This window comes from Lepidochelys kempii, chromosome 22 (assembly GCF_965140285.1).
Source record: "Lepidochelys kempii isolate rLepKem1 chromosome 22, rLepKem1.hap1, whole genome shotgun sequence".
NCBI classification, from domain to species: domain Eukaryota; kingdom Metazoa; phylum Chordata; order Testudines; family Cheloniidae; genus Lepidochelys; species Lepidochelys kempii.
Genome location: NC_136401.1, coordinates 9,312,541 through 9,338,077, shown reverse-complemented (window position 1 = coordinate 9,338,077; position 25,537 = coordinate 9,312,541). Strand labels below are relative to the sequence as shown.

General features: G+C 44.4%; 1 protein-coding gene across 7 annotated transcripts in view; it reads right to left on the bottom strand.

Moving 5' to 3' along the window:
* Positions 1-24,403, bottom strand: part of FLI1 (Fli-1 proto-oncogene, ETS transcription factor) — a 116,954-nt gene extending 92,551 nt beyond the window's left edge. Inside the window, exons 1-2 of one of the 7 annotated variants that reach the window (XM_073321009.2) lie at positions 24,131-24,403; positions 21,946-22,054 (exon numbers count right to left, since the gene is read on the bottom strand). In XM_073321009.2, the coding sequence (XP_073177110.1) occupies positions 21,946-22,011 (66 nt within the window). In that variant the 5' untranslated portion in view covers positions 22,012-22,054; positions 24,131-24,403. Of the gene's footprint in view, positions 1-4,672; positions 4,751-9,459; positions 9,889-11,365; positions 11,484-21,945; positions 22,055-22,800; positions 23,455-24,130 lie in introns of those variants that run through there. The other 6 variants (XM_073321005.2, XM_073321007.2, XM_073321006.2 and 3 more) reach the window with 6 other exon arrangements.
* Positions 24,404-25,537: the final 1,134 nt, after the last annotated feature.

Below are 25,537 nucleotides of genomic sequence, written 5' to 3'. Positions count from 1 at the left end.
AGGGGAGGTAATGTTATTCACCCCTCCCCAGGTAAAGTAGCACAGCTCCCCCTCCTCTCTCTGACTGGGGGAGCAATGGTCCCTCACTAGGGTCACCAGGTAGCAAGTGAGAAAAATCGGGACACTTGTTTTTTTTGGGTGGGGGATGTTGCCTATATAAGACAAAGCCCCTAATATTGGGATGTCTGATCACCCTATCCCTCACTACTCCTTCCTCCTTAACTGGTGTGGTGAGAGTACTCCCTCCTGTTTCAGTCTATTTTTACGATTGCTCCTATGTAAAAACGTGTACCACATACATTACAAACCCGCACATTACAAACGAGGCAAGACCAAGGACCTTTTTATCCAGTTCCACATTCTCCTGGCCTCTGAATGTTGGTGGTTTGGATAACATGACCCCTGGATCTAAACCACCCCTTTCTGAAGGCTTGATTGCTTTCGCAAGACCCAAAGCAAAACCACCCTAGTTTGCTCTATGACAGAGATAGGATGAAAGCGGGACCTTTCTTCAAAGCCCTGCTGAACTTTAGTGTGTTGGAATAAATGGAGCCCTGACCACAACTATCCTTGCTTTTGAAAAGGCCTGTCTCTGCTTGACTACTTCTATTTCTCTTTCTTACACACACAGAGCTTTCTGATACTGCAACAGAAAGCTGTCATTCCAGCACGGTTTCCTCTCACGTCTCTTCTAAGTGTCTGAATGCTAAAGGGCCTGATCCAACTGGACTCAGAGCATACACAAAATCATATTGACCTCAGTGAGAATTGCAGATGAGCAGTGCTTCATGTTGTGTCTCTTTATAATGGCATGTTCGGCTCAAATCGCCATGAACGATAGGATTATTATAAGGACCAGCATGCCAGAGCCCATTTGTCAGGTTCACAAACACAAAATATCCAGCGTAGCTCAGCAGAACAATACGTATTGCAGTAAGGAGTTGCAGCATCTTGGGAAAAGTAGTTCTTACCCATAGACGACAGAGGGGCAGGCCACATGCAGAACAAAATGTCTTTGCCTTTGCATAACACCTGTCACACACACACTGTATCCTTAAGTGCTTTGCAGGATTGGAATATTATTACAGAGTTAAATAGCAGCAAGTTAGGAGAATGCAAAATAAGAGGCAAGGGAGAAAATCTAAGTTTGCAAAGTACTTTTTAACATCAGCTCATTCCTGCTAGGAATAGAGGCATTGCCAGTCAGAATATGTGCACACAGTAATGCTGCTTTACACAGCATGTGTATGGCCATTCAGGGGCCTTTTCTGCCAACAGCTGGAAACTGGTACCCTGGCTAAAATATCTAGCTACAGGTTAAAATACCAACAGATATCTTCATGCTTCCAAGATTGATAAACTGAGTTACATATCATCTACTTTGTGCATGTTTCTTTATGACACCTTCACAACTGATTGCCTGCCTGGTTTTCCTGGACAGACCCCATCTCTCTATTTGATAAAATAAGGAGTCCTTGGCCAAAATATCCCATCCTGATGTTATAGTGGTTTGTCTGCCTCGCTGCTGCCCACCGCTCCAGAGGTGGCTGCATTTCAATAGCAAAATGATTCTTGTCAGTGATGCAAAACACTATTAAATATGAAGAGGGCTCTAGCACACTGGGCAAGATGTCTCAGAGTGCAGGCAGAGAGAAAGATGAATGTTCAGTGTTAACGTTATGTGAAATCCCGAGGAGATTTGGAACAGGAGCAGCTGAGGAGTTATAGTTTCCTTTGTTCTGTTAGAAGGAAAAAGGAAATACATCAGGAAACCAGACTGTGGAGCACAGGAAGTCTCACTTGGGCTGATAAAAGGAACTGATGTGAAGTAGGTTCAGATGCAGTTATAAGTCAATCAAGCTTGGAACAACAAGAAGAGCTATTCAGAAGAAACCAGAGAGCCAAACTGTGTTTCTTGCTGTAAAAGCTGACCATTTCGCTTTTTGTTAACCCCTTGCTTTGCTTCTTTTTATACATATATAAAAAAATCCACTAGAAACTGGCTTCAATAAGAATCAATCCTCTTTTCAATGCAAATGAAATCAGTTTCCACTTCTCACCACGCCTTACACTGAGACCCACATACCCCACTTGGGTATCTTATTTTTGCTCGTCAGTTAGCTTAGAATACTGTATTTTTGCTAATTTCCCTCCTTCCCTTTGCAAATCAAAACCAGCGTTGGCGAAGAAGGGCAGTTTTTGCTGCATGAGAAATCAGCAAATGACTAACGAAAGGATCTCCTGCCTGTTCCATTATTCTTACTGCACAATTGACAGGTTGTACTTAGATCGGATTCCTGGAGATGCAACTTCAAATTTGACCGGGGATCTAGCCCTTCTTTACGGCCCTGAGCATGATGTCAGTTGGACTCCACATCCTTGGCACCAAGTTGGGTATTTCTTGGGGGGCTAATTCCAGTCCTGCTCCTGTGGCAGAGACCCCGTTCCAGCCCTGCTCGTCTTGTGTCCTCCTTCCCCCACAGGGACCCCAGGTCTCCCTTAGCCAGGAGGGGTCTCCCTTCTCTCTTACCCACTCAGTGCATGAGCGTTGCCTTCAAGAGTCATGTTTTTGATGCACTCCTCTGTGCTCTGTTGTACAAGAACAGACTTCCCGTGTGCCATGTCACAACTGCATTTGGCTCAGCTGCCCCTCCATCTGGACGGGGGAACAGCCAAGTCAAATTTCAGAGGCAACGTGATCACACAGCCAGAGTGATACTCCACATGGCTCTGGCAGCCCAGGACTACTACTTAAAATGCTTGGGCCATGCCCCCGCTTCCTCCCTGGCTCCATGGCCTACTGAGCTTTGAGCAAGTGTGAAAACCTTGCTCAAAGGTCAAAGAACACCCTCCCTCTTAGCCCCCTCTAATTTGCCCCCCTTCCCCACATGAGAGATCTCAGTGCATGATCAAGGCCTGGGTATGTAAATCAGTCGGCCTAATGTTGTGCATTACGTTTTCCACAGAACGGTGTGTTCTGCTGGATTACTGAACTGAAATTTAGGAAGAATGAAGCAGGAAAGGACAGAAAACTTGGTATCCATGGGGGGGCAAAAAGCTATTTCCTTACTGCACTGTAAATAAAACTCCTTCCCTCTTCCCATGTGACATGTGATTTGAAGTGTTTTCAATACCATTACTGAGAGAAAGGTTGAGGCTGCGATTTTAAACGAGGATGAGGTGGATTTAGCCATGTCACTCTTATTCATTTCACTGGGAGTTGTGCAGCTAAGTCTCCTAACTGGCTTTGCAAATCCCAGCCAAACTGTTCCTATGTGGGGGCCTGAAGTTAGGCATGTAAAACCATATTCAGGCACCTAAGTAAGGTCCTGATTTTCAGGGGAGCTGGGCATTCACTGAGATCAGTGGGAGCTTAAACATTCAGTCAGCACCTTTGCAAACCAGGCTGCTTACTTAAGTGCACTTAGGTGCCTAACTTTAGACCCTTGCATTTAAACATTTTGGCCTAGTTGAACTCTGTATATTCAAATACTGTGTTTCATTTAACTGGATATTTTATGGGCCTGATCTCATGACTGTATCAACATCCCCACTGATTACAATGCTCGTGGCCACTTAACGAACAAGAAGAGAATCAGGAAGCCTCTCCAATAACCTACGCCAGGGATATCTTGTCTGTTTAAGCCCTTGTGCCCGAGCTGAAGGAAAATCCTCTTGGGGTTAAGTCCTTGCTGCTTCCATGCAAAAGGCAGGTTTTTCAACTGCTGTTACTGGCTGGGCAGATGCACATCAGTAATTATGTGGCCACGGGTAAAGAGGGGAAGAGAGAAAATAGACTGTCGTTGCATCACCATTTTAAAAGCACTGATATTTTGAACATTGCATGCCAGACTCTGCATTGCCGTCTACCTCGTGTTGTCAGTTATACTAGTGCACGAGTGAGTGTGAAACACTCTTCAATCAGAATGGTAAAAATGTACACGGACTTTGCACTCCCATTGCACCGGTGTCAATAATGACACTAGGTGTGGGGTAGCAGAGAACCACGCCCGCAATCTAATGTCACTTTCTGCTGGTTCTGGAAATGGTTCATTTGCATGTTGCTATTCTAAGCCATATTTTCAAAAAACAGCCTGTACATTTGCACCCACAGTTTTGGGTCAGTCACTATTTGCACATTAGGAAACCCCTGCCACCCAATTCCCTCAGACAGCACCCATGCACGCACATCGTGTCTCAATATGCACACCCAAAATTAGGTCTTTGTTCATGCCAATGTTATATATCCCTATCCTTACCCACCATATATGGATATACACACACAGACACAAGGTATAGCCAGAATTATGGATCACAACAGCCCTCCACATTTGTGGGACATTTGGGTTCAGATCTAGGTTGTGGAACTAAATTTATAAATCAGGACCATCTCACAGAGGCAGCCACAGACTCACATTCACAAGCTCACACACACAAATACTAGCACCATGCTACTGCAACGTTAGGTTTCAAACAAAACCACAAATGTCTGGACATCTAAGGATAAGTCTCCGGTGAGCCCTTTAACTCTCCAGCTCACGCACACATGAGATGGGACATAGGGTCTTTCATTTAACTGGTCACATAAGCCTGAGCAAAATGACATACATTTATTTTACAACTGCGAGTCAACCTTGCAGAGCTATAGAAGTATTTTACTTTACCCACTAACATTATAAGTGAAGATTTGTATCAAGATGCTCCATGACGTAAAGTTGTATTGTACACACTCAGGGCCTGATCCTGCAGAGAAGACGTGAATTCAAATCCAGGGGAGGCCCTGCATAAGGATCGCAAGAGGAGACGATAATGGATTAAATTATGGCTTCTGTCTAATTGCCACAAGGGTCAGTATCTCATCAGCTTGCCATGCCATTTCAAATCTCTCCAGAAAAAGTAGTCTTCCCCCTTGCTCTTCTCTTCTTGCTTTTGGTCCCCTTAACATTATAATGAATCAGTTCTACTATGATTTGCTGACTCGCCTCTGGGGTTGCTCCTTAAACATGCATGTTGCACAGGAGGGTTCTGAGCCCTTGTCTCTCTCTTCCCTCTTCCTAGCAAGCGTGTCAGAACATTTTAAATAAATAAATAAAAGTATGAAACCCTCAAAAAGTGCCAGTTACCAAGCAAAGTGGCCACTTCCTCTCAGCGTGAACGCCACAGCAGTGCAGCACCTCAGGGTGAAACCCCGCCGGCCCAAAGCCTAAGCGGTTGGGTTGCATACCGGTGAAAGGCTGGGAATGAGGAAGGGAAACGTGCCACAGTACAGCCTCCCACTCCCGGCAAGCCAGCCTACAGGCTGCAGCCATGGGCACACTCCTAGAGTTGCTAGTGCAGGGGGCCTGAGGCTCCGGCTGTCTGTCAACCCTGGTTCTACCCTTCCCCTGCAAGCCTCCTCACTGCCCCCTTTTCAGAGCAGTGTGGTTATCATGGAGACCCACCTCCCTGGTGCCCAGGGGGTGCAGAGTGGCCAGCGTGCCAAGGGAAATATCACCCTTACTGCAGTAGCCTTCACCATCCCTCCCAAGGGTTTATTAATGGACATGCTCAACTTTTCTAATCTGAATATTTTAGGTGCTGATTATCTGCTCTTGCACCCAACCCACTGAAGTCATTGACAAAAATTTCCTTTGGCTTTCTTGGGAGCAGAATCGAACCCTTTGTTTAAATACCTGGAGTGGAGAGCGCACCGGTTTGAGGCATGATCCTGCAGTCCTTAGTCAGGCAGAAATCCCATTGATCAAGTCATGCACCTGGGTACAGGTCTCTCTAGGAAAATGACTCAGTAAAATAAGTCACAATGTTAAAATATCCCTGTGTAGGAAGGGGCTACTAAGAATATTCTGTAATAACTTTTAACAGGGATTTTTTTGATCATCCATTAAAAGTCTACAATGCAGTTCAAGCAGATGTTTCACCTGAATAAGGACTGCAGGATCAGGGGTCTAAGAACATATGTCTTGCAAATGTCATGTGTTTGAAGTCCAAGCTGTTTTTTAATGATCACACAGAAAGACACCCTGAGTGATGAATGTGGGTGTGTGTGTCAGCTATTTTCTCCACCTGCAAATTAACGCTTTTGCACTTGGAGTCAAAAGTCTTCTTGCCAGAAAAGCTTAGAGCCAGGGAGTTTTAAAATGGCCAGACAGATTTTTAAACCAAGTTTCTCAAAAAGAAACACATTCCTGGTCTGAGGCCCTGTGGGCCAGGTTTCAGAGAGAGTATGAACGCCTCCGGTTTACAAGTGGCAAGAAACAGTGATTGCAATAGAAACCCCACCACGCCCTTGGCTGCAGCAGCACCAACGCACGAGAGAAAGAGGCAGATGGTCGTCGTTGCCCATCTGAGTGATGTGGGCTTTTCACTGTATGCCCTTTAAACTGTCTAAGCCTTCCCTATGTCTGCTACATTGTGGCAAACTGAGTTTTTTGCAGCAGGGGAGCGACAATCACCCAAACGTGCTTTTCAGTAACAACAGGCCTTTGCCAGGTGCATGTACACCCTTGTGCACGACAGAAGAACACACTCATGGCTTGTTTGCACACTAACTAGACGTGAAACAGCTCATTTGGTTTTAATTCACATCTTTAGTTATTTTGTTGGAAGTTTGTGTGGGACCACATTTCAGAAGAAAAATGTTCCTATTTTCATTTAATGTAAGGTGATTAAAAAAATCAGCATCAGTTAAACCAAAATAGGACACTCTTAATCCAAAATAAGACTGTGCGCATGTAAATTTGTGTGGAAACAACTAAAGGTGTGCCTTAAAACTGGTTTACTTATTTGGAACAAGTTGGAGAGAGTACACCCGATTCATTTTCTCCCAGCCATCTTTTGCCATTGCCATTGCCATTTACAGAACACGAACACAACTGAAGTCAATTAAGATAAAAGATTTACACAACTTCAGCTTCATCCTCTTGCATGTTTGACTGCCCACTCAGTACAAGACATAGTGTTATTCTGGATATCATCTTTCATACCAGCCTCTCCGAAATCCTTTCCAGAGTTAGACACTAATATGATTCCCTGGAGAATGTGGTATATGTTTGGGTTTGTCCCCCCTAATAATGGATTGGGTTTTTGAAGAGACAAACATTTATAAAGACCCACCCCCACCCCATACACACATTATTAAAGCCATTGGGCCAGATGCTGGGATAATAATACACAAGACAGGGCAGTAGGTGGTGTTTAAAGCTCTTCTTGCACTCCGCTGATCCTGGGGTTGCTCTGTGCAGGACACTGTGGGCACAATATGTTAGAGCAGCCTAAGCAAGCCACATCCTCTCCCACTGCCCTTCACCTGTATCCCCAGGGCACTAATGGAGCAACTTTAAACCCTAAATCTCACAGCACTTTCCTGAAGCAGATAAGTGTTATCCCCACTTTGCAGACTGGGTAAGTGAGGCACAGGAAGGCAGGCCAGACAATGACTGGGGGCAGAACTCTTGAACCCTGGTATCTTTGTTCAAACAATAGGGCTTCTTTAAACAGGGCATTGCTGGTTTCAGATTGGAAGGAAATAGGCCATTGGTTATAACAGAAGGCCCTGAGGCCAGTCCAGTGGTTAGAACAGAGCCCAGGACTTAGGAGACCTACATCCAAGTACCTGTTCTGATGCAGATTCCCAGTGTGTCCTACCACAGCAGTAAACTGGAATAAAAATAACCCTCTCCGCCCCACAGGGATGCCATGAGATGCTCAGGTAGTGAGGCGATGGGAACCACATATATATCTTCCAGAGAGAGCGACTGACTAGTTGCTCCGGCTTTGGCATCAGCCCTGGCCCTGAGCCCGGCCCCCAGGGGCTGATGCCGAAGCCTGAGCAACTTAGTTTTGTGGGGCCCCCTATGGCATGGGTCCGGGGTTCTTGCCCTGCTTGCTACCCCCAACTTGGCTTCTATATGCAGGAAAACGGCCCTGGCTTCTATGTGCAGGAAAACAGTTGTTGTGTCACAGGCCGGGGGTGGAGTTTTTATAGCATGTGGTAAGAGAGGGGCTGAGAAAGAAAAAGACGGAGAGCCCCGGCTGCAGGGGGACTCTTCCAAACTTTGCACTTGTTCCAATCTGCGCCCTAATGGAGAAGTTTCAGTTCCTGCCAGTTCGCAGCTTCTTTTCCCCCCAGGTCAGCAAAAAATTCAGACCTCAGAGCCCAACGCCCCACCCATGCGATAGGCGTCTTTCGAAATCCTCCAACCCAAACACACCCACAGCGTCTCTCGCTGCAAGCCGGGTCTGCTGCCACAGCCTCTGCGCTGCGGAGCGAAGTTAAAAAAACAACAACCCAACAACAAAACCCTCTCCGCGAGAGGATCACAAATGCGCACACGTCCCTTTGCAGCAGAGCTGAGGGGGAGAGGATGCAAGTCTGCTCGCAAGAGCAGCTGCTCTGTGTGGGCCCGCTCCGGGGACCTTCCACGGCAGACAGCAATGGCCATGGCTTAGAAAAGCCCACGGCGATTTTTGGGGTGGGCTTTTTTTGGCCCCGAGAGGGAACAGTTTCTGTTCCACCCAGCCTCGCACAGACCGGCTGGGGAAATAGACAGGCGGCCACCTTCGCGGCGCGGCGTTTCAACCAGACCGGGCGAAAAGTGGGGAAATCGGAGCCTGCTGAGATCTAACCATGGCGGGGGGCGGGCAAACATCTGGGGCGAGCCTGGGAGCCGGTCCCCTGCGCCAGCCCCCGGCGCTTTTAGTTTGCGCTGAAAATAAGACGCGCTTTTCTGCCCCCCTCCCAGCAGCTTCTGAATCCAACCGCGCGCAAGGACCGGGCGCGTCTTCTCAATTCGTGCGCAAGCGGAGCCGGGGAGAAGCTGTCATGTTGCTTCTGGCGGCGCAAGGGCGGCTGGCTTCTCCAACCAGCGAGCGGGCAGGCCGAGCTGGGACTGAGACCTCCTCCCGACAGCGCGGGGCTGGCTCCGCAGCGCCCAGCCACATCGCCAGCTAGACGGGGTCCGCGCACTCCCAGCCCCTTCCTGCGTGCGTGGGCTGTTCCCTGCAGCCATCTGACACCCCCCTCCGCTCCCCGGGGGAGTCGCCGCGTTCCCCAGCTGGGGCAAACGCCCCGAAATAGACGGATGGCGTGTCAGATGCACCCCCACCCACCCACGTACACACACCCCGCCGCCTCCGGGCCGCGCCCCAGCCGTGCGCAATGTGGCCGGGGGACACCCGCTGCGCGCTGGCCGGCCAATACCCTCCCCACCGCGACCTCCCGCAGCCGCAGGAAGGGGAAGACAGGGAAAGCGTGAAAGGGGGAGGCTGGCTGAAGGAGGAGAAACGGGCCACTCTTCCCGGGATCAATGCTCGAACAAGCTCCAACTCCCCCGTCCCTCCCCCCAAACGCGCACGGCTCCAAAACGCAGCCCTCCCCCACAGCCTCCTGGAGTGGGGGCTGTCTCCTCCCCACAACCGCCCCCTCTGATCCCCCCCCCCACCCCCAGATATTCCTCTTACTTTAATAGTTCCGTCCATCGAGAATAATCTCCAGCCGATCCCACCAATATTCCACACATTGACCCGGTTGAGCCTGGAACCGAAGCCCCCTGAAGTTCTTATCTTCCTTTCTCTCGCGCTGGCTTTTCTCCCCCCCCCCTCCTTCCAATGATTTTTTACTTTCCTGTCCTCGGCTCGCTCGCTCTTTTTTACTTTTGGTTGGTGCAGCGGAGCGAAAAAGAGACAGTTAACCGGATGACAATTTTTTTTCTGCTAATTTTGGGAAGTGAAGTCACTTGAGGAGGAAACATTCTGTCTCCCCACTGGTCCCTGCCCTCTCGATTAAACCAGATCTGTAGTTTACATCCAGGATATTTGCTCCCTTCAGATAAGAGCGGGGCAGAACAATAGCGGTGTCTTTTGGGGGTAGCTCTTGTTTGCGAGCCCAGTGACACTCCGCTTCGCAGCCCAAGCTGCCTTACCACGCACTGCGTGTCATCATAAAGTTTAGTTTAACATGGGGTGGGTTTTTTTTGTTTGTTTTTTTTTTGTTTTTGGCTGAAGCCAAGTAGCCTAAGTCTGAATTTCCATCTCTTCCCACAGATTTTTTTATTAATGCTTTTTCCAGTCGAACGCAAAATTAAGGCAGGGGGTTGGGGGGGGGGGGGGAGAACCGTAAATATAATTCAAAAGTCTGGAGCACACAGGAAAAGATTACCGATTTAAATGGTCTATTCAGAACACGCTCCTGCCCCCCTGCTGCAGTCCTTACTCAGGCAAGGATCCCCGTGACTTTGGCCTGAGTGAGGAAGGCTAGATGAGTCGCTAGCTATTACCAGAAAATATCTGGGAGTATAATTCAGGGCAGGCAACCCCATTCAGTGCAAGCATGTCAAGTGCCTTCTTTCACTCACATACCATATTTGATGCCTTTCCAAGCAAGGGAACTAGAAGTTCGCAGAAGTTTTGAAAGGAACATTATTTTTAGAAAACTTTTTTTTTGCGTTGCTTTCTCACCCCTTTAAAAGAAAAAGCCCTGTGAAAGCTTCCACTACTTCGAAGTATACTGTGTTTAAAAAAAAAAAAAAGAGGGGGGGGGAACAGATTTTAAATAGTGCATTACAGCAAGCTGGGTTGCATTATTCGACTATGTTTCTATATAAAACCATTTCATTGTTTCCCATCAGTATTTAGTATTTGAAATGTTTATTGAACCTCAGGGTCTGGTCCAAAGCCTCATGGAGTCAAAGGGAGAGTGCCCGTTTCATTGCTATAGGCTTTGGATCAGGGCCCCAATCAATTTGCCCAGCTATCTCCGGCGAAAAAGCCACGGATCACTAGTTCACGAACTGGAAAGTGACAGAAATAATAATAGCAAATAAAAGTCCAAGCTACCCCAAATCCCCCTCTACCTCCCGGCTGGAGCAAATTTGGTGTTACTCTCATAGAAAGGGGGGCGGGGGGACACTCTCCTCAGTCCTTCTTCTGGGACTAAAATGTAGATGACAACAGAGGGAGCATTTCATCCAACTAGAACATTGATCCCAAAGAAAAGGCCATTTATTTCCTCTTCTAAATTGTCCATCCAAACAAACAACAACACAACAAAACAAGCTTTTGAAAAGCTCTCAAAACAATCAAGGTAAAAGAGACAAATGCTCCTTTCTCCCCTCCCCACCAAAAAAAAAAAACAAAAACAAAAAACAAACAAACAACCCCTCAAACAAAACTATCTAGCAACAGGGCACATCATGCAACATAGTGGGCATCTTTTTATTCCCCGCTTCTGCAATGCAAGTTGCTGCAGCCCAAGGAGAAGCCAAAAGACAGACAGTAATCCAGGGAGATGGAGCCGAGAAATCCATTTCAAGATAGGACACTTCTGTGAGTCCTTTCAGCATCATCGTCCCTTTATGGAGTTGGTTACCTTATCCAGTGCCGTTGCGTCCAGTCTTGCTTCCCCCCTGATTTTTAATCCAACCACCGGGGGGGGGGGAGTCACACCTCTATCCAAATCAATGTGCACCCCCCAAAATAACAAAATGACCCTCGTGTTTCTAGTCAGCTGCAGCCCAGGCTCCTTATTGATCCTTTATTTCTCCAAGAGCAAAGCGGGCAGCACAGCAGATCCCTCTTGCCCCTCCCTCCAACCCCCCGCGAAACTAGCCTCATCAATTCAGCTACAATTTTCAGTGCAGAGGCAGGGGGGACTGAACGTGCTCAGACCTGGAGCTTTTTGGCTTGCTGTTTGCTAGCGACTGTGGCCGTCTCCAGCCAGGAGGGGAAAGGGGGGGGGGGGGTTGGAGAGGGGACCGACCGACCGCCTTCCCTCTCCCCTCCTACCCCCACTCCTGTCTGCTTTACAATCCAGGGGTCTGCAGTGGTGTCCCTTGAGAGCAGCACATCTGGATACAGCTAGCGAGGTCAGGTCCCCCTGTGCCTAGGGCCACAAGAACTGGAGTTCAATTAAAAGAAATCACTGTTAACCCTTTGCTTCCCTCATCCCCCATTTGATTCTTTTCTCTCCCCCCCCCCCCCACAGGCCCTCAAATAAAACACCAAAACCTCTTTCCTCCACTTCCCTTTCAGTATCACCACATGGGAGCCGCTAGCCTCAGAAAAGCAAGAGGTTAAGGAGAAGAATGAAACGCATCCTCCCAAAGCCCAAATTATTTCCTTTCTGGACAACATTAATGCCAAGCTTCGAACAGTAACGGTGGGGGTAAGGTCATACAGAGGGTTTATGCCCCCTAAAGGGCGATAAAAAGCGCCTATGTCACCCAAAGACCAAGAAAGGGGCGCTTTGGTCTTTAAACTGAAATATGGACTCCTCTCTTGGATGGGCTAAAGAATGGAGAGAGAGGATGATTCTGAAGAACTCCAGTGAAAAAATCATCTGAAATGTACAAAATATATTAAAAACAATCGGAAATTTACAAATACCGATTTCTGGTCATAGCGCCATCTCCAAGATGCCAAAATGCAGCAAATAAACGCACGCACACTTTAAAAACCATTTTGGATCCCAATTTCTCCACAAATGTAAGAATATAGACAGTAATCGGTCTCTCTCTCTCTCTCTCTCTCTCACACACACACGCACTTAGGAGATGTTTTTTGGTTCTCAATACCTCAGCATTTAACTGCAAAAAAAAACAACAAAACCTGAAATATGATATCACAGCTATTTCCTTAGAAGTGACTTAAAGAAAATGAGTCAAATTGAAGCATATTAGGGCTGCCTGATAGAGTGGGTCTATAATTTATACACAGTGTTTTGTCATCCACTCCCCCCCGCCCCATTACCCTTCTGTTTGGTCTTAAAAAAAAAGTTTGGTGAAAAGTCCCAAGAGACAAAATAAGTGAACTTGTAAAACATTAAACAAGACAAGTTGAACACACGATTATTTTCCCATAATAATGCAACAAAAGTTTTGCTTCCTGACTTCCTCTAACCCCCACCCCCCCTGAAGTTATCTCAAACTTTTGAAAAAGGCTGGAATATTCATAAATGTGGTTTGCCAAATTCTGGATCATCCCAATGGATGTGCACCGACTCAGATTTAACAGTTTGATAGAATCGGTGCAAGGGGAAAGAGATCCCAAATAATGAGTAAAATCAGGATGTGAGATCCTTAACGTTTAATATTTTAAATGCCCAGAAAAAGGCAAACGTTATTTTAAAATGAAATGCTTGTGTACAATTCTGGTCAATGTGTGTAACTTTTAATCGACTTTTTGGTGCATAATTATACAGAGAAAACAATTCTGATTTATTTAATTAAGTTACTGACAACTTGGAAATTATCTGATCTTGGCACCTACCATAGCTTTTACCTTAACAGATTTCAAATGTTTGCATTCAGGTAGGTTAAACGACTCTCTCTCTCTCTCTCTCTCTCAATACACTTACGAAGGAAACGAAATTCTAGTCTAAAATATTGAGCTAAATGTTGCTCATAATCTCCTGGCATTTTTTTTTCTTTATTCTTTAATTGAATCAGACAGAGTTCGGCCTCACACACATAGAAGATGGATACTCATCCCTGGGTGTAACCCTACTGAAATTAATGGGGTGTACACCAGGCTGGAATTTGGCCCAGGATATTTAGCCTAAAATATCCAGCATCAAAGGAGCTAACGGCAAGTTGTAGTCCAATGCCAGTCTTTCGCATGGGGAGATACCCGCAAACGTGTGTTTTTGTCTTTGATTCATGCAGAAATATTTTGGCCGCAAACTTCAAACTTTGTATATTTCTTTTACATCTTCTTTTTCTTCAAAGGTGAAGTAATGATTGCAGCATATTTGGGCCTGAGCGGCGGGTTTAAAAGCGTGTAGGGCATTAGCTTGCATGAATCTATCTTGTTGCCTGTCGTAATCAGCCAGTATCACCTCGTGTTCTGGTTAGGAATGCAGTATTTTGAGCTCCTTTGTCATTTTGTAGCAAATGAAGGAAATCGGTCAGCAACTGGTCAGCCAACCCTCTTTGACTCTATACCTAGAAAGTGGCCATTTCCCACAAATTGTGTTAAAAGTTCCTCTTAAAAATAAGTCATAGATCTGCATTAGCAGAAGGGGGCGGGAGGGAGAAGGGGGAGTGGGGCTTGTCCTAACTAGAGAAAAAGGTCCCACCGACTTCAATGCGTGTTTCAGAGTTGGGTCGCGATATGGCACTAACTTCGCTGCAGAATTAAAAGGCGAAGTGGTTTTAAAATCCACTTTCTTACAAAGCAAAGAAGGCAAGCCAAGCCTAGGGCCCGATCCCCAGGCAAGACTCCCATTCGAACCCAGGGGCCAAATTCTGCTCTCAGCTACAAGGGTAAAACCTGACTACTTTGGAATCCCTTCAGATTTCCACCCACTTAACAGAGCAGTGGAGTGCAGGATCGGGGCCCAGGACCCATAGCTCTTGCTGAATACGAACGATTTTTTGGAAACCAAGTCCTAAAAAAAAAAAAGGTGTGTGATGCTAATAAACCTCTAAATAAAATCTAGTGTCTTGACAATTGTGTGGAGAAGTTACAGGGTAGCTTTGAAGCCACCACACAATTGTGCAGGAAGGGGGTTAAACTGTCCTGGATAGTTTTATTTGAGATCCATGTCCCAATAATCCAGTCCCCATTCCCTGCCTCCTCTCCCCGCCAACCAAACCACCTCACAATTATTGAAAAGTTAAGCACGAAAAGAACAAAAATACTGAAGGCCAAAAACACAGACTGCAGCGCACCAGCTCCAAGAGTCTGGCCCCTCGCTTGAGGCCATAATTAATTTGAGATTTATTTTTATTGGAGAACCCAGTCTCGTCTGACCTTAGCCAAACAAGACTTCAGCTAGACCCTTGATGCGCTTGAATGGAACAGAATATTTCTAACTTCTCTTCGGGCGTCCGTGCCTGCTTTGAATTTGTTCCTCCGACTTCAGATATTTGGAGATTTGAAGAAAAGATTTAAAGCATTTTCCCCCCTTTTAGCATCCACTTTTTTTTCTTTTGGACACAGTGGTTGGGAGGATGCGGAGGGAGCTAGAATACCAAATACATATTCAGAGAAAGAGAAAGGGGTATTTTTTGGTTGGGTTTTTTTTTTTAATATAGTCTTTAGAAGGTCAGAAGAGGTAGTGACTTACAGCGGGGGGGTTGGTTACTTGGATTCTGGTGTCTGGAAAAGCAGGAGTCTTTGAATATAAAAGCTTGTCCCCTGTGCCCTAAAGCCTGTTTTATTTTAAAAAGGGGCTTAGTATGCTACGCTTCCAGGATAAACAATGTTTCTCCCCTCCCCTGTTTAAATTCAAAGGATACCTTTAAGCTAAAGCACGAAAGAAACAATGTAAAATCTTTTTCACCCATCGTTTGCATTTTATAGGGTTGAAGAACAAGTCAAGATTCACACGACTGGGGTAGGGGGTGATTATTTTTAAAGTCGAAATGTTCTAAAATAAAATAAAAGGTGCAAACAAGAATTAAATCCTTCAGCACTAAGTTGTCATAACACATTAATCAAGACCCCGCTGGAGTATAACACTTAGCCGTGTTGCTGGCTCAAGATATGAGCATAAGAAAGAAAAAAAAAAAAGAAAGATTTGGTATGCTCTTGTATTAATCAATAGTAAGTATGTGGATGACATAGGAGTTCCTTTCCAGCTCCCATGTTCATGCACCCGATTGGAATGTTTTAAACAAAGTTCAAACATATTCATGGCTACAAATCTTTTGCAATTCCCAGCTTTCCTAGAGGATACCTGCTCCAGTCCTCCTGAGTGTAGTTGGGGGAAATTGACAACTTCTGTTGGAAACCAGGAGTTTAAAAAAAACAACAACGCTGCAGCAATGGATTCAGGACTAGAAAGTGGACTGAGTGGGAACAGGTTTCAGAGTAACAGCCGTGTTAGTCTGTATTCGCAAAAAGAAAAGGAGTACTTGTGGCACCTTAGAGACTAACCAATTTATTTGAGCATGAGCTTTCCTGAGCTACAGCTCACTTCATCGGATGCATGCCGTGGAAACTGCAGCAGACTTTATTTATACACAGAGAATATGAAAAAATACCTCCTCCCACCCCACTGTCCTGCTGGTAATAGCTTATCTAAAGTGATCATCAGGTGGGCCATTTCCAGCACAAATCCAGGTTTTCTCACCCTCCACCCCCCCACACACAAATTCACTCTCCTGCTGGTGATAGCCCATCCAAAGTGACAACTCTTTGGGAACAGTGCTGCATGGATTGAAATACTTCAGTCTCCGAAAGTCTTTGCATTTCTCCTCTCCCTGCTACTACGGTTCTATCTCAGTTCCTAAGATGCTACAATTTCTCCTTGCTCTACACAAGTATAGTTCCAGCATTCTTCTCACTGAACACCTGTAGGAAACATTCCATTGTCAGTCAAGCCTCCCAGATTTTTCTTTTCCTTTCTTTTCTTTTCTATTTTTTTAACAATGAATTCACTAACTACAATATGTCCCCTCACTAGGTTAGTTTGGCATGATTTCCCCAGAAAGTTTCCCTTCACAAAAGTTTTTAAATGATTATTTGTCTCGCAGCCTGTTCCAGCAATAGTCTTTGGCTTCTACTGTGGAGCAGGAAATGATAACATGTCAATGTCAGTGTTTGTCAATACTCTTAATATTTTCCTCTCCAATTAAAATGTCAGTGTTTTGGCCATCAAAAATTCTCTCTTTGGGTTTCTTGTAAACCCTCCAGGCAGGGTGAAACCAAGAACAAACCAAATATTGTTTCCATCCACCCAGGCTATTTTGCTTCTATGAATATGCTTCTTTGTATAACACCACAAACATTATGGCTGTATGAAAATCATTCAAAAAAAAAAAAAAAAAAAACAACCCACAAACTCCTGCACTTAAACTATGGTTCTTTCCTCTCCATCTCATTCTAACTGGAGTGAATTCCCTTTTCTGGCTTGCTTAAAATCCGAGACCCTTTATGTGTGCAAATGACTACAGTGGAATATGCATGGTGGCTTTGTTCAACTTTCATCAGTGTGTGGCTGCACAGTCCAAAGCTGGAGAAGGTTTAAAGTGCTCTCCAAGGAAGCGCCAGAGCTATCATTGTTTGAGAATAGAACTTGATTGTTTTGTAACAAAAAGCCTTCAAATACATTGTGGAAGCTACTTCTTGGGCAGCCAGATGTGGACTGGTCTGAAATTTGACTGTGCTATGTGACTGCATCAGCTGCTATCAGTGGTGGGCAACAGAGCAGAGTTTGCTGTGCCCAGCTGAAACACAAGAGTATTACCACGTCCAGGAGTTCAAATATCAGAAGATCAAGGAGTTTTGCTTACAACCACCTTTGAAATGCATGTGGTTAGAACACTGACTTAGGCTGTGGGAGACCTAGGTTCAGGCCCTGCTCTGCCACAGACTTCCTGTGTGACGTTGGGCAAGTCACTTATTCTCTCTGTGCCTCAGTTTCCTATCTGTAAAATGGGGATAACAATACTTCCTGCCTTCCATGGATACTGTGAGGATAAATACATTAAAAGATTGTGAAGTGCTTTGAGATCTACTGAGGAAAAGTGCTAGATGTGAAATAGGCATTTTTATTAATCATGGGAATGTGGATTTCTCCTCTGTGTCCTGAAAAGAGCAAGAAAATATGCTAAAATGTGGAGCTCACCATTTAAATGTGGGAACACAACCCCTACAAAATATTGGAAGGAGATCTAGCGTGGAGATGCAGCATTTCTTCTGCCATTCTGAAACATCAGAATTTGAAGGATGAGGAGAAGGGGAAAACTGTACTTATCGTCCCACCCCCCCATAATGCCTTATACATTAGTGGTCCCCAGAAGGGACCATTGTGATCATCTGGTCTGACCTCCTAACACAGCACTTCACCTCCTGATTCCTGCATCAGGCCCATCTAGGCAGCACCTGTGAGTGGGAACTTCCAACAAGGCCCCTGTCACTGTTCCTCCCAACCTCACTTATCTCCAATTTTGCAGGGTCTGTTGGCCACCTGTGTGATTCTGCATGGCCTGACCAACTTTAGGCCTTGCCTTAGAGAGAGGGGAAATTGTGGCTTGGATCCTTATTGAGAGGGAGGAGGAGAGGTACGACAGAATATGGCAATCAAAAACCATTCATGCACTGCCTCGAGCACAGACATTGCAGAAGGGGAGTAAATGCTACTAGGATTCAGCGAAGCCAGAGTGCAATGGTAAGAACTGGGAAAAATCAGTATTCAGATGTCATATTGCTTTGCTTATGGCCTTAATACTTTCCATACCCAGACAGTTAAGTCTCAGTTCTCATTCCAGTGCTCTCTTTTTAAATTTAATTTTCCAATTTACATTACACGTTTCATTCTCTAAAGTCAAGTACTTATGTTTAGATGAGATTAGCACACACTGATGTACTCTGCAGATTATTCAGCCCTTGTAGATCAGCAAGTACAGTAATGGCATAAGGGATATATATACATTCATATAATTACGTTGAAGACAACAATAGGGACCTATAATTAGTTTATAATAATTATGTTTGCCTACCACTTTATCATATAATGGCTCATCAGGATGATTTGTTCACATGCTCAGATATAAATAGTTAGTCATAAATAACTATCTAAAATTGTTATAATTATGTACTAGATTTATGCAAATGCAGAAAAAAGGCACCTATCCATGTGCTCTAGGTGTAACTTAAAAATACACCACAGAAATATCCGAAATTCAGCAGTATGATTCAATATAACCCACCATCAGTGAACCAGGCAATTTAAAAACTGAGATGCCTTTCCCCCTCCAACAATTCCCCACCCTTACAATACTCCCCCATCCCCATTTCAAATATTTGAGGGAAAAGATGAGCTTTGCAATGTAGCCCAAAGAAAGCTCATCATATTTAGGCTAATTTGGGTGGGGAAAGCAAATTCCATCACCATGGGACCCTTTCAGAGAATACCCTGCCAGCAGCCCCTTCTCATTCATACCAGTGGAGCTCCAGCTGTGACAGTTAAAGTCAGGACATTTATCTTTCATGAGTTAAGGGATAAAGTCTTGACATAATGCTTATAGATATGACACTGTTAGTCAAGGAACTTTATAAAAAATCCAGTCCTGCTTTTCTCCTGCATGCAAGTAGCCCCAGCGACCAATGGGCAATTGGGGTTTGGCCCATTTCTTAAAATAAATCTCCCAACCTCTTCTGAGAGGTAGGCAAATTAATATAATCTCCATTTTCTAGAGAGATGAAACGAGAGGCAAAAAATGCCCCGCGGCTTCCCAGAAGAAGGAATTAAAACTCAGAACCTCCTCATACCCCCAGACCAACCCTCAAAAGACTGTTTGAGGGAGCAGGACACAATAGATCACTATCTAATAATAATAATATCTGGCTCTTATATGGCACTTTTCATCAGTAGATCTCAAAGTGCCCCATGCCATTTTACAGCCAAGAACAACAAAGCAAAGAGAGGTGAAGTGACTTGCTCAAACCTACCCAGGAGATCAGTGAGTGAGCCAGAAACAAAGCCCAAGTCTCCTAAAGCCCAGGCCAGTGCTCTAGCCACTAGGTCATGCTGCCTGCACTGCAGGTGAATGTTTTCTACAAGGCACCTATTCTATGGGTGTCATCCTGGCCCCATTGAAGTCAATGAGAGTTTTGCCATTGACTTCAGCAGGGCCAGGATTTCACCCTCTCTGTTTTACATTTAATGATTAAGTCCCTGAGCTTGCAAACACGTAAGCATGTTCTGAACTTTAATCACATGAACAGTCCCACTGACCTCAGTGCAACTACTCGTGAATAAAATTAAACATCTGCTTACGTGATTGCAACGTTGACGTCTAATTGCCTGATCCAAAGCAATCAGAAATCTTCCCACTGACTTCGGATCAGCCTCTTAAGAGACATCACTCAAAACCCTGTTGATTTTTTGAGTACGGAAACAAGTTATTTCCCCAATGACATCAGTGCGCACGATGTTTTGGAGACAAATACCAGGAGACAGGGTCCCTGCCCCAAAATAAATGGCAGATGATGATGAAATGTTGCGGGGTGAATTCAACATCCTATGAATCATTTATCTCTGTTCAATTGAAACTAGGAACATAGGCCCGGTTGGAAAGCTCTCCCCCAGGAAAAGCACCCTCTGAGGTCAATGGGAGCATTGCCTGAGTAAAGCATACCCACCATCACAGCTAATTTGACACAGTTCTGTGTTGACCAATTCCATTCCATATGAATGTTAACAATTTAGGCCTCAAACTTAATTCAGTAGGCTTTAGCTATTCCATAGGCTGATTTCAGTGGCAGCAGGATCACGTCTTACAATGAAAGGCAAACCTGCTGGGATACCTTTCTATGGGATAACAAAGTGGGTTCACCTCTTCATTGATACCAGAACATGTGCCTGATTATTTCCTGCCTACTGGAACTCTAAAGATTAAGTTAGTTGACTCTACTGCTGGGTATAGACTGCACACACATTTCCAGGAGTAGTCATTTGAGTTTTTGCTCTGATGGTATTTGCATCTCTTTTATGGTCACTTCCAACTAAGTTTCTAGCATTCTAGGGTCCAGACCCCACTGAACATAATGAACAACATTTACCGGTAGCAGTGCTCATGGAAACACTGAGTTTTAAGTGAGCTTTGTAGAATATTCACTGAACATGGAATTCTGAATATTTCCAGTGCAAGTTTTTGCTTAAAAACCTGACCCTGTGATTTACACTCATCCCACCAGGAAACAGAAACAATGCCACATGTCACATCACAAAATGGGCATTTTGAATGCTCTCAACAAAGTGTTTGCAAAACAAACAACAAGCTAGGGATTACATGCAGAAATTATTCAGAGAATCGTTTAAAATAATGGCTTATGCACATGAAAATCACAACCTGCTCATGGACCATTAACAAAGAGAAAAAGAGGCAGAATTAATATAATAAAATTTTTCATTACAAACAATTCACCCAGCTCTAGTTAACACCACCTTGTATTCCTTGCATCTGGGAGACAAGAGTCTTGTGTTTTAGATTTTCCTTAAGTGCTGTGGCATGCAGGGTTTGCCTTAAACGTGTAACCCAGATGTCCTGGGCTCGGTTTATTTACATTCTTTGGAACTGTTGTGGAAAAAAAAAAAACCTATATGATGTCAAATATAATATAGCGCTCAATGGCACTATAAAGGGACAAGAATCTGCCACCCTTTCCTTGGAAATTGCTTTGGGATTGGTAGAAAAAGAAATAAAAGGCAATAACAACCCATCACAATACAAGCTAAGACCCACACTTTGCTTTCTCCAGTTTAACAATCAGACACATATTTGGAGGGCAAGAATTTGCAATATGTGGTATTAGCCATTGTCTGATGTTACCAGGTGAATCTATGTACCCGCTAAATAATCTGGGTAGGTTGTATAGGAAAACCATCAGGAACAATGTGACTCAAGTTCCAGTATTACACACCACTATCTGATCCAGCAATCTATTTACCTCAACAATTGAAAGAGACGCTTATTATTCAGTTAATTCCATTTTGCTTTGTCTTTAAACTCATTTTGATGAAATGTAGCACTTACCATATCTAGACAATCATTTTTTATACATTGAGTTCAGTTGTTTGCACAGCAGAGAGGTAAAGGCATTTTTTGAAATGAAATTTAGTTTTGGTTCAAGATTAGATAGTAGCCAGGAAAGCAGAAAATTGGAAACCAATATAAGAAACCATTATGGTAAAATATTGCTTGAACATCATCACTATCATATTGGTTAACATCTAGCATCTATACTGTAATTCAGGACACCTCAGGATAATATTGATTAGAATATAAAAGAAGAGACCACCATAATATGCTATTGGTCACTGATAGATATACAGAGCTCAAAAGATGAATCTAAGTGTAAGTGTGATCATTTAGGAGTAAACCAACTCCCACTGAAGTCAATGGTAGTTTCTCCATTAACTTCAATTAGCGCTGGACCAGGCTCTTAAACAGATATAAATTATCTTGAATTTTCGAGGATTGTAATTTTTGACATTACCTGTTTAAAGATGCTGTCATGTCTTACCTTGACGTAAGACGAAGTGTCTGGTACTGTCTGAAACATCCTTATATGTTTAATAGCTATTTTAAAAGGTCCTAAAATTGACCTGAAAATAAGAAGAAAAAAAAAAGTAAAAATGAAGACCAGCAAACAAACAATACCTTTGTTTTGAAAATTAAAACCAGTAATAAACATTTAAAATGTTATGATCAAGCATTTGAATGTTTCCTTTTTTAAAAGAAGGGGCATGGGACAACTTCTACCAGAACAAGGAAGTGTAAACTAATAACCAAGACTCAATATCTATCTTTTAACTATAGGCTTCACAGAAAAGAACCCTCTCCATTTTTGACTGGGGGGAGGGAGAGTTTGACGTTTGATTAAGTGAATTTCTTAATCAGCAATTAAAAGCTAGCAGAAATATCCATGTTTTCATGTTGAGACTAGTTAACCCTATTGACTTGAACCTAGGGGTTTCTCTTGGTTAAATGAATGAAATGCAGTTGTATTTCTATACTCATTAGAACCACTGTGGGTCATTAACGCGCCAATGGAAAGAAACCTTTCCCACGAATCATAGTTTGCCAGAAGTTGTATTGCAAAACAATAATGATAATTTTAAAAATAGAGAACGAAAATAAAATATATTTTGGCAACAAAAATTGTACGGGGTTGTCAGTTGCAATTCTCCCATTTGGGACGATGCTGTAACATTGTCAAATGTAGCTGAGCTTCAGAGCTTGCACCAAAGCAGAATGTCTCTCTCTCTCTCTGAAGTCTCAGGTTTGTGACATAATGATCGCATCACGAACAGGTTTTCTAAGGTCAGGACTGCACAATTCAGAGACTCACAATGGAAGGACCGTGAAATGTGATGGCTGGAGAAAGTCGAGTTTCCATTCAGGACAACAACAACAAACTTCAGTGATCAAATGAAATTTGCAATCAAATTAAAATCTCTCTCCGCACATCCATAACACCCGTTCCCCAGGTTAGAGGAAACTCTTTATTCCCTCCAAGCAGTGCTATAAAATGTCCACGAAACTGTAATAAATCCACCGTTAAAAGAAGCAAAAGCCCCCCTTTACTTCCCACTCGCACTGTTGCTAATTATGACGCTCGCGTTTTCTTGAGGGAACATTTATCAGAGGCAGATTTTTGCTCAGAATTCGGATTAAAAACCCATCGAGACCAAGGTTACACGGCAACATTCAACGTATGCAGGAGTCGTTTTGCTACAAATGGCTAATAAATCCCTTGGTGGGGCTGCTGAGGAAAGGCTGGCGGGCTCGAACTCCGGCGTTTATTGTGGGTGTGTTTACACGCACAACGGCGGCTAGAACGCCCAGCTGCGCTGGGTAGATCCCTGCTGTATTTACACAGAACGCATACAATAAATGCGGCCACCCGACTGACACGTAACCGGGCTTTTGCTCCACGCTGTGTGGAGCGGCAATGCTATCCGCCAAGGAAGGCCCCGCTACCTGCGCCTCCAGCCCACAGTGAGCACCCCACGGTAATGAGCTAATCACGCAGCATCCAGCGTTTCATTCACCGGTCCGCGTTTGCAATGCCGGGAGAACACCCCTATAACCCCCACAGCCTTCTCGCGGTTGCACTGCTCGGAAACATCTGTTGATTGAAAAAAAAAAAATCCCACTCTGGCAAATAAATTGTTCTGTATCCGCACGTGACCCCCTTTTTATTGATTTTTAAAGCATTTGTTTCGTGGCCAGCTGGCAGAGAAGGGCAACTGATTACAGAATCGACAATGTGTTTCTGATAAGCACAATTTATTTGTCTCTCCTTCCTCCCTAATACACTCCAGTTTCTTTTGCTTCTGAACTTGCAACAAGGATGGGGGGGGGGGAACCTCCAAGTCTCTCATGAGGTGAGGGGACAAGGGAATGTTCCTTGGGCATTAAATTTGCTGGAGTCAGGGATTCATCATACTCAATTTCCCTCCCTCGTTTTATCCCTCCCTCTGAATCAGCCCCCGCATTTGTTCCCCGTGCATAATTAGGCATGTTTCAAATCAATAAACACATCTGCATATTCAGATTCAACCTTAAAAGGCAACTCTGGATTATTTCCCAATAGCTTCGCCCTGCCAGCATCATCCACAGCCTAAAAGGGTCTTTTGTGTTAACTGCTCTTGTTTAATTGTTTCCAAAGGACTCACCTTTTATACCCTTTCCTCTCAACCAGTGGAAGAGCAGTTTGTAAAGATCCAGGTTGAGACCAAAAATAAAATCCCCACCAGGTCTGTACTGTAACCCTGCTGCAGCAGTGTGGCAAAAGAGAGATTAAACCTGCTGGATCCAAAGCAGCACTGAAGTTAAATTTCCCTAGTACATCCAGACAGTCTGCATATCCTCAGGGGGCTTCTGTAATGCGCTCAGCTCCAGCCAGAGCTTTTCTTCTTCTTCTTCTCTCCTATCCCAGCCCCCTCCCCGCCGCGACTTTAAATTTGATTTCCGTTTTCCCCTTATCAATATTTCAGCCTCTGTCTTTGGTTAATCGTCCGAATGTGACATCCTCGCTTCTGTCACAGCCCACCCCCCCCCGCCGGCCCCCGCAAAAGACCCTCCCTTGTCCTGCCAGCAACTTTAAGGAACTTTTAAAAAAAATTCCACGAGTTTAAAAGGAAAATATTGCTGAGGAGTCAAGCCAGAAAGGAACGCTGAGTGGAGCTCAAGGACTACCTTAAGCCCCCTTTTTAAGCAAGGAAGTTTCAAATCTCCATTTTTAAATCATCGTGCCTTGGTTTTAAATAAATAAATAAACAAACCGAGCCTACCTTGCAAAACAGGTCCCCTATTTCCCACTGAAACGGATCTGAAAATACGACAAACCAAATTCACACACACACACACACACACAAAAAGGGGAATTGAACTAGCTGTTCCACGCACAGGATCAAGAATTTGAACACTTTGATTCTCTTTGCCAATCAAAATCTCCACGATTTTCTGAGCTATTTACTGCAAACAGTCTATCAAGCAGCAAAACAAAAACAAAAGAAGGAGGGAAACCATATCTTCGAGGAACTCTGCAGAGCCAAATGGATCTGCTGGTGGAATGGTATGGAATCAGTAGATCATTTGCTCTGATCTGAGGTAGGAACACATATGAAGTTCAGTGAGACAGACACGCATTTTAACGTAACCCTTCTAGGGGTTAGCAAAAGTATTTGGAAAATCTCCTTCCCCACTCGGCTCCGTTTCTCCCTTTCCCAGCTTTACCCCAAATTCCAACATATTGAAACATTTTTCTCCTTAATAAGAGGAACATATAAAGTGAACGGGGTGAAAGGGCAGCCCAAGGAGCTGTGCCCGTAGCTCCGAGTACAATTTACTCTGGCAGACGAGGCGTTTAGCATTCCTGACCATTCCTAAGGAAAACAACCCTCCAGACTTGTACCAAGGCACCTACCAAGAGTCAATTTTTAATATAGCAATTCTTTGGATTTGTTATTAAGAGCCAGTTTCCTATGCAAAGTAAACGCCATGGATTTCAAGAGGAAGCTCTCACAAGATAACGGTGCTGGGAGGAACACGAAAGAGGTGACAGAAGCTACTTCCCAAAC